The 7948-nt window shown below is 49.0% G+C and overlaps 1 protein-coding gene across 4 annotated transcripts in view; it reads right to left on the bottom strand.

Annotated features, from left to right (window-relative positions):
- Window positions 1–3028: 3028 nt before the first annotated feature.
- DHRS7B (dehydrogenase/reductase 7B) overlaps window positions 3029–7948 on the bottom strand; it is a 61454-nt gene continuing 56534 nt past the window's right edge. For all 4 annotated transcript variants that reach the window (XM_043583357.1, XM_043583360.1, XM_043583359.1 and 1 more), the window contains 2 exons: window positions 6931–7083; window positions 3029–4246 (listed from right to left, as the gene is read on the bottom strand). In XM_043583357.1, coding sequence (XP_043439292.1) covers window positions 4041–4246; window positions 6931–7083 — 359 coding nt within the window. In that variant the 3' untranslated portion in view covers window positions 3029–4040. The remainder of the gene's footprint in view (window positions 4247–6930; window positions 7084–7948) is intronic.

Genomic DNA, 7948 nt, shown 5'->3' with positions numbered 1-7948 from the left:
GAACAAGGTGCCTGAGGCTGCGCTCAACAAACTGATTCTTGTCGGGTGGACTAGCCCAGGTTCTGAGACATCACCTCACTTACAGGTCTCGTGCCAGGGTGAGGGCTCGGCACTGCTGGGGAGCGCGGGGCAGGACTCTCGTGTTCCAGGCCTCTACGCGAGCGGCGCCCCAAACTGGCTGGGAAGGGGAGCGGCAGGATCACACCTCCTGCAGCTGGAAGGATTCCCTTCTGTGGGCGCCGGCTTCTCTGTTTCCGTCGCCTTCCCACTTCGACATCGCTGACAAGTGGGTTGTGCTCCTCTGTGACGTGCCACGATGCTCTGGAAGAAACAGCAATTTTTAAGTCATTGCCAACTGAGAGACAAAGGCCAAGTCGGCTGGGCCCTTCTCTGCAAAGTCCACACACGAGCCCTGTGCGTGCCATTTCTGTGAATGCATCGTGCAATTAACCTAATTACGTGAGTCTTGTTGGAACTGCCCAGTCTCACCCCAGTTTCAGAGGAGAGCAAAGAGCCTTTGTGAAGGTCAACTCGTCAAGAATGCGGGGGGAGCAGACCCTGGCAAGCACTCACGGACGGTCTCTCTTCATCTGTCTGCGCCCTCCAAAGTGTTCACATCTGCTTCAGCAGCTGTCAGGCCCCACTGAAGGGGAGGGAGACTCCTTCCATGGAGCCTGCGAGGAGCCGGGCAGTGCGCCCAGGCAGCTGCGCGCTCACCATTCCATCCAGTCACTCGCGAGCCGTGGCCGCTCAGCAGTGCGCAGATGTGTGGTGCTGCCATCTGGAAACTCACTTGGTTGTACTTTCCATGCTCTGATTTGGGCACGAAACACAGGCGCGCCTGCTTCTGCCCTCGGACCAGTGAAACACCAGGAGACCTGAAGAGCAAAGTGGAAAGTGCCTTTGAACTTCATCTGCAGGCAGAAGCAATCCAGAACTGAGCTTTTCAAGCATACCCAGAATCCCAGGATGCAAGGGAGAGAGGAGAACAAAGCTTTGAGGACAGAAAGGAGAAACTGGAACAGCACCACCACCACCCCAGGCGGCAGATGTTCGTATTCAGACACCGATCTGAAAGCAAGAGTGACATTATCAGGGAAACACAAATCAAAACCACAGTGAGATACCACCTCACACCTGCCAAATGGCCACGATGAACAACTCAGGCGACAACAGATGTTGGTGCAGATAAAGAGGAACCCTTTTGCACTGCTGGTGGGAATGCAAACTGGTGCAGCCACTGTGGAAAACAGTATGGAGGTTCCTCCAAAAACTGAAAATAGAACTACCCTGCGACCCAGCAATTGCACTATTAGGAATTTATCTAAAGGACACAGGAGTGCTGATTCGAAGGGGCACATGCACCCCAATGTTTATAGCGGCACTATTGACAGTAGCCAAAGTATAGAAAGAGCCCAATGTCCACTGCCTGGTGAATGGATAAAGAAGATGTGGTATACACATTCAATGGAATAAATGTATTCCAATCATGATTTCACTCACATGTGGAATTTAAGATAAAAAACAAATGAACATAAGGGGAGGGAAGAAAAAATAATATAAAAACAGAGAGGGAGACAAACCGTAAGAGACTCTTAAATACAGAGAACAAACTGAGGGTTGCTCTCGGGTGTTGGGTGGGGAGATGGGCTAAATGAGCGATGGGTACTAAGGGCACTTGCTGGGAGGAGGACCAGGTGTTATATGTAAGTGATGAGCCACTAGATTCTATTCCTGAAATCATTAGTACACTATGTGTTAAGTAACCAGGATCTACATTTTAAAAAAATTTTTAAAAAGAGATGCCAAGTTGGGGTCCTGGTCCCCAGGAAAGGGGCTGCGGCTGCCATTCCAGTGGAGACAGCAAGCCCCGCCTTTACCAGGCAGTGCTGTCCCCGGGGAGCCGCGCCCAACTCCAGAGGCCCCCCAACATGGCTTGACGTGCCACACGGACTTTTGAAGAACCCTGAATCACTTGCCCTTTTAGTCCTCTGCGTAGTTTCTAAGGCCGGAGAGAGCATGTGCTGCGGTGCGAGCGCGTCTTCAGTACCTCTCTGACCTTGCCAACCTCCTCAAGGGCAGCTGGGCCTCAGCCTTTGGCAGACAGCCAGATCCAGCTAAATTTAACGGTTGTGTTATATTATTCACTATTCATATGGTAGAATATAAGTTTTCTAAAGTAAGTTTTAGCAAGTGAGTTGGTTGAGTCCTCAAGAATGTGCGGTAAAGACACATGCAGTGGTTTGGGATCTGGCTCAAGTGTCGTGTCTAGGTTGAGACCCTGCACGTCTGCTCCAAGTTCCGCGTGCCACCTGCACCCCAGTCAGGGCTTGGGGGGCTCCCAGCCACTGTCACAGCGGCCCCCAAAGCAACCACCTCAACAGTGCGTTTGACGTCGTCTTTTGATGACAGACCGTGTGGCTGCTAAACGTGTGTTCTTTTGAGGGCAGGAGATCGCATCGGCCTCCAGGTGCTGCCCGTTTTGTTTATCGGAGAGAAAAGGGCAGCCCTTGGATACGGGCCCTGTTGAAAGTGCCCATCAACAAGTGTCCAAGGAGAGATGTTCTCTCATTCCCATTTAGAGGAAAAGCTTTCTTTGTCACTGCCTTTTCCTGAGCACCTGCTGTGCCCTTGGCCATTTAACTCAATGTCACGCTAGGTTTTAGAGTGGCTGCTACTGCTGTCTTGGGTCCAGCTCTTTCCTGGCTCTAAGAGCCCTGATGTGAACAGTAAGGTCTCTCTGTTCCATGTCTGGAGGGAAGTAGATGGTTTATTTGGAAGATGAAGAGCCAACCCATATGTCTATATCCACATTTCAACCAGGGGCCCTTGGAATGTTCAGGCCCATGGTGGGAGCTGGGGAAGAGCACCAGATCTAATGCCCCACTCTTCATGCTCCTGCTCTCAGGAAACTTGACGGCCTCAAACACTAACCACAGGCTGTGGCTTTGGCCATTTTTATTTCAGGGATAGATTTTAAAACACAAGCTCCATAGGACCAGAGTTGGGACACAGTGCGAGGTGCCAGTATGATATGCAAGATTTTTATTCCAGGTTGGGAAAGTCATACAATGCACCCACAATTTCCACTTTCAGCCTCAATAATAGGAAAAGTTTCATCCTAAACTTTCAATATGAAGTTGATTCACTCATTGAACCTCAAGCATGTATTTTTAAGAAATCAAAAAGGTGGAAGCAGGCATCCAACAGGCACAGCTAGCAAATGACTGCTCTCACCAGGGACCAGATGCCGCTTTAGAATCCCTCCCCACCTGACCAGGCTTTTGAGTCTTCTTTCCTAGAGGATACACGGGACCACGTGGGGTTTTCCTCTCCCTTTTCCCTGTTTCCTTAATAAATTCGTCTTCTGCTTGGAGTGGGGCCTGGTCTACGGGGCTTGAGGTGAGAGTTTACAGGGGAAACAGGGAATTCCTTTTAGGAACTAAAGCCGGCATCACTTGGGTTATGCTGGAAGACAGAAGGCGTATTAGCCCATTGGTCATGTTGGATGATGGACTGTAGAGCCCTGAAAATGGATATGGATGATGGCTTCTTACGACAGCCTTCTCCCTTGAGTGCTGCAGGTGCCTCTGCCAAAACAATTAGGCACGTGGTCCAGGTAAGTCAAATATGAGAACTGGGTCAGGTGACGTCAGGATGTCTTCTGTTTTCAAGGCTGAAACACTTTCTAGGAGCTGGCGGAGGCTGGAATTCAAAGGAGACATAGTTCTTCCGTCCCTTGAGGACTACACCTCTGACTGCTCATTCATTTATTTCAGGTCCTTACTTTAAACTGAGCTCCACATTTGTTCCGTAAGGTTTACCCCTCATCCCTGGGAAGAAGGTTGTTGCCTTTTTGGTTTTCATTCTATTAGCAGAGGCCTAGCCAGGGATCTTCAGTTCAGGACAAGCGTATGTATGTTCCATCTTTCCCACTCGTAAGACAAACATCCAGTAAAGTCTCAACAAACACAGCTGTCCCTTGTCCAGCACCTGTACCCAGGCAGGTGCTGCTTCCCTATCCCAGCTCAGACGCGCGACTAGGAGTTCTTGGATTTCCGCTCCTTTCTGGCCCTGGAGGCCATGAGGCGGAAGAAGAGCCCAGGAGCCAGAGTTCGCAGATAAATGGCCAAGGAAGGCAGGAGGTCGGCCAGGATCACATCTTTCTTTTTCTTTCCCACCGCAGCCAGAACATCTCGGGCCACCTCCACGGGGCTTCGGCCTTGGGCTGTGGTCTTGTCCATAACTAAAATAAAACCAAAGAAACACATGAACTTAGAAGCAGAAGTCTCTCTCCGCAGGACTTGAGCTGACATGAACCGATGTCGGCTGAATTTCCCATCATGGGGCCCTTGCCACAGTCTGTCAGGAGGCAAGGGGTTTGCCACCATCCCTGACTATTCCGTACTCCAAAGAAATGAGGAAGCCGTCAGCAGCTCAGTGTGTGTGAGGGGGGAGAGGGGACTGTGGGGGAGATGTGGAAACGTGGTAGATGGGTGACCTTGTAAGTGCTTACAACTGGTGGCTCACGACAAAGGCCAAAGGCCAGCCCAGATGGGGTCTCAAAGAGCAATCACACACACACCGATTCCCGACCTTGGGAACTGTTGTCTGCCGGAACGCCCAACTGAGGGTGTTGCAGCACTGATTTGTCTGGGGTAGCTTGGCCTGAGGTCTGCCAGACGGGTGATAGGAGGAGACTATGACCCCTCATGTGCACGACAAGCTGGCCAGACTGAGAGTGAGGTGGGTCAGGAAGAGACGTCCCAGTTCCCCACATCATGTGGTGACCGGATAAGGAACAGGAAGAAATCCTTGGTTTGTTTTCGGTGCCAGAGGCAGCTCAGGGAGGTTAGGAGGTGTTAGGCTGGTTGATGCCAACTGATGTTCCTTCTTTCCTAGTGATGTGACAATGTTGCCGACCAAGCAGAACCAGTTGGCAGCCAGAGAGGAGAGGCCACTAGCGCAGACCATTTGAAACTATTTGTAAGTTGTCCAAACTGCGTGAGCCTCCTCACCGATATCTATTCTCCTTGTGTTTTTGTTAACACAGAATTGATTTCTGATAGTTGCTGATTTTTAAAGGCCATAGAGGGAATTTTTTAAGAAAGATTCTTCTAGGGGCACCCGGGTGGCTCAGTGGGTTAAGCATCTGACTTTGCTTAGATCATGATCTCACGGTTCGTGAGTTTGAGCCCTGCATCAAGCTCTCTGCTGTCTGTCAGCTTGGAGCCCACTTAGGATACTCTGTCCTCTTCTCCCTCTGACCTTCCCCTGCTCATGTGCGCACGCACACGCTCTCTCTCTCTCAGAATAAATAAATAAACTGGAAAAAAAAAAAAAAGGAAAAGAGCTTTACATTAAAAAGAAAAAAAAACATTCCTCTAGGGGTTCCTGGGTGGCTCAGTTGGAAAAGATTCTTCTAGGGGCAACTTTGGCTCAGGTCATGATCTCGCAGTTCACAAGTTCAAGCACTGGACTGGGCTCTGGGCTGTCAGTGTGGAGCCCACTTCCAATCCTCTGTCTCCCTCTCTCTCTGTCCCTCCCCTGCTTGCTTTCTCTCTCTCTCAAAAATAAACACTTAAAAAAAAAAAAAAAGAGATTCTTCTAGATATAAATAAGTATGAACCTCTCTAGCTCTATGCCTCTATATGGTTTCTGCTGACTTGCTGAGTGAGCGCCTATCCAGGGCATGTGCAGTTCAGGTCTGGCCGAGGTGGGGTGCAGGAACAGGAGGCCCCTGGTGAACACCATAGCATAGGCCCAAAAGGTCACATCCAGGGAGGCAGGACATGGCAGGTCAGTACTTAAGAGGTAGGCAGGCCCCACGCAAGTGTGGGAAAGCAACTCAGTTCCCAGGACAAAAGCGTGCATGGGTCACCTGACCCGGGAGGCTGGCCTGAGCCTGCACGCTGGGGCCGGGCCATTCAGCCCACTAGTGGTGACTGCAGGTCAGCTCACCACATCTTTGGCTGAAGCAAGATGGGAGATCTGAGACCGGTACACCCAGCGTCACCCCAGAAGACTGTGCTCTTTCCTTTGAGTATCCTGAAATCAGTCATTTCTCAAGCACACTGAGTGGGGAATCTTTTGGGGCAAGCAACCCATACTTTCCATGCGATTAATCCACTTTAATTTTACTTTAATTCACTGAGGATGGGTGAGCAGAAAGTCTGGCAGCATTTCAGCTTGGCCCTCAAAGTCCTTTAAGGACTGAGTCCTGGCCAACAGGGACCCTGTTCCAACAGCTGCAATGGTGATGCTCAGGCTAAGGATGGCTCGTGGTAAATGACCATTATTCAACAGTATATATAACCAACACCCGTACATCAAGTTTTTTAGTTTTAAAAATTATATTCCAGGGGCGCCTGGGTGGCTCCATCGGTTAAGCACCCGACTTTGGCTCAGGTCATGATCTTGCGGTTCCTGAGTTTGAGCCCCCCATCCTTCTGACAGCTCAGGGCCTGGAGCTTGCTTCAGATTCTGTGTCTCCCTCTCTCTGTCCCTACCCTGCTCATACTTTGTCTCTCTCTCTCTCTCTCTCTCTCTCAAAAATAAGTAAACATTTTTAAAAAATGTTTTTTTAAATTATATTCTGGGGGCACCCTGGGTGGTTCAGGAAGTTAAGTGCCCCACTCTTGGTTTAGGTTCAGGTCATGATCTCATGGTTCGTGGCATGGAGCCCCACGTTGGGCTCTGTGCTGACAGCATGGATTCTCTCTCTCTCTCCCTCTCTGCCCCTCCCCCACTCATTCTCTCTCTCTCTCTCTCTCTCTCTCTCTCTCTCTCTCTCTCTCTCTCAAATAAATAAACTTAAAAAAATTACATTCCAAGTGAAAAAGAATCGAAGAAGCATCAGGTGAGAGAAGCACATCTCACTATCGCCAGCCGACAGCTTTTTGTGGAAGAAAAGAGAAACTAGGGCCTCACCTCCGTATTTGGACCCATCAGCAGTGACAGCATTTACAGAGAGGTTGGTGTGGATGTAGCCGGGGCTGATGACAGTCACCTCGATCTCATACTGTTCCATCTCGGCACGAAGACAGTCAAAGAATGCCTGGGTTGCATGTTTGGAGGCCGCATCTGCAAAGGTTTGTGGCCAGAGATGCAGGTGAGGGAGAGGGCCCGAGACAGGCCCACATATTCGTTCCCATTCATTCGCTTTTACTTAAAAACTGATATTACAATTTAAGATTACAGTATTACAGCCGTGTTCCTTTCCTGACTTAGGGAAGTGCAGTGTATACCCGTTCTTAGGAAATACCCTGCTGTGTAGGAGTAAAGGAGCATCATATTCCTCACCCTCTTTCAAATGATTCAGGAAATAAATTATAAATCATATATACACACATACATGCATATATACACACAACACATACAGAATATGATAAAGCAAATATGGTCAGATGTTAACAACTGGGGAATCTACATGAAGGCGACATGGGAGTTCCTGGCACTGTTCCTGCAACTTTTAAGTATGAAATTATTCTAACATTAAGAGTTAAAACATATATATATCACAACTTAATGTCTAATGAGTGAAACATTTAAGTGGGACAGACGATGTAAGAGTCAAAGTCTTCCTTCTGTCTTCCAATTCCATTCTCCAGAGATAACCTATGCTAATGGTTTCTCAGCATTTACTTTTTAGATACTCTATGTACATATATGTGATTTTACACTTAATTTTTTTTTTAACAGAAGCGAGCTCTACTGTTTATATTATTCCTGCCAGTAGCTTTCTCCCCTGGTGACACAGACCATATAGCCTCTGTGGCACCCGTGCAGGCCCACCATGCTCTCCATGGGCCACCAGACTTCAGGGGTTGGAACTTCCGGGCTTGTCTCCAGGTCTCGTCATTGAACAGGGCTGCCAGTGAGCATCCTTGCATGCACGGGAGTGTGTGTATAAAATCCATGCTTAGCTTTCTTATGTATTTTGTTTGAT

The sequence above is a fragment of the Prionailurus bengalensis genome, chromosome E1 (assembly GCF_016509475.1).
Source record: "Prionailurus bengalensis isolate Pbe53 chromosome E1, Fcat_Pben_1.1_paternal_pri, whole genome shotgun sequence".
Taxonomy (NCBI): domain Eukaryota; kingdom Metazoa; phylum Chordata; class Mammalia; order Carnivora; family Felidae; genus Prionailurus; species Prionailurus bengalensis.
This window is presented reverse-complemented; position numbering and strand designations above follow the sequence as displayed.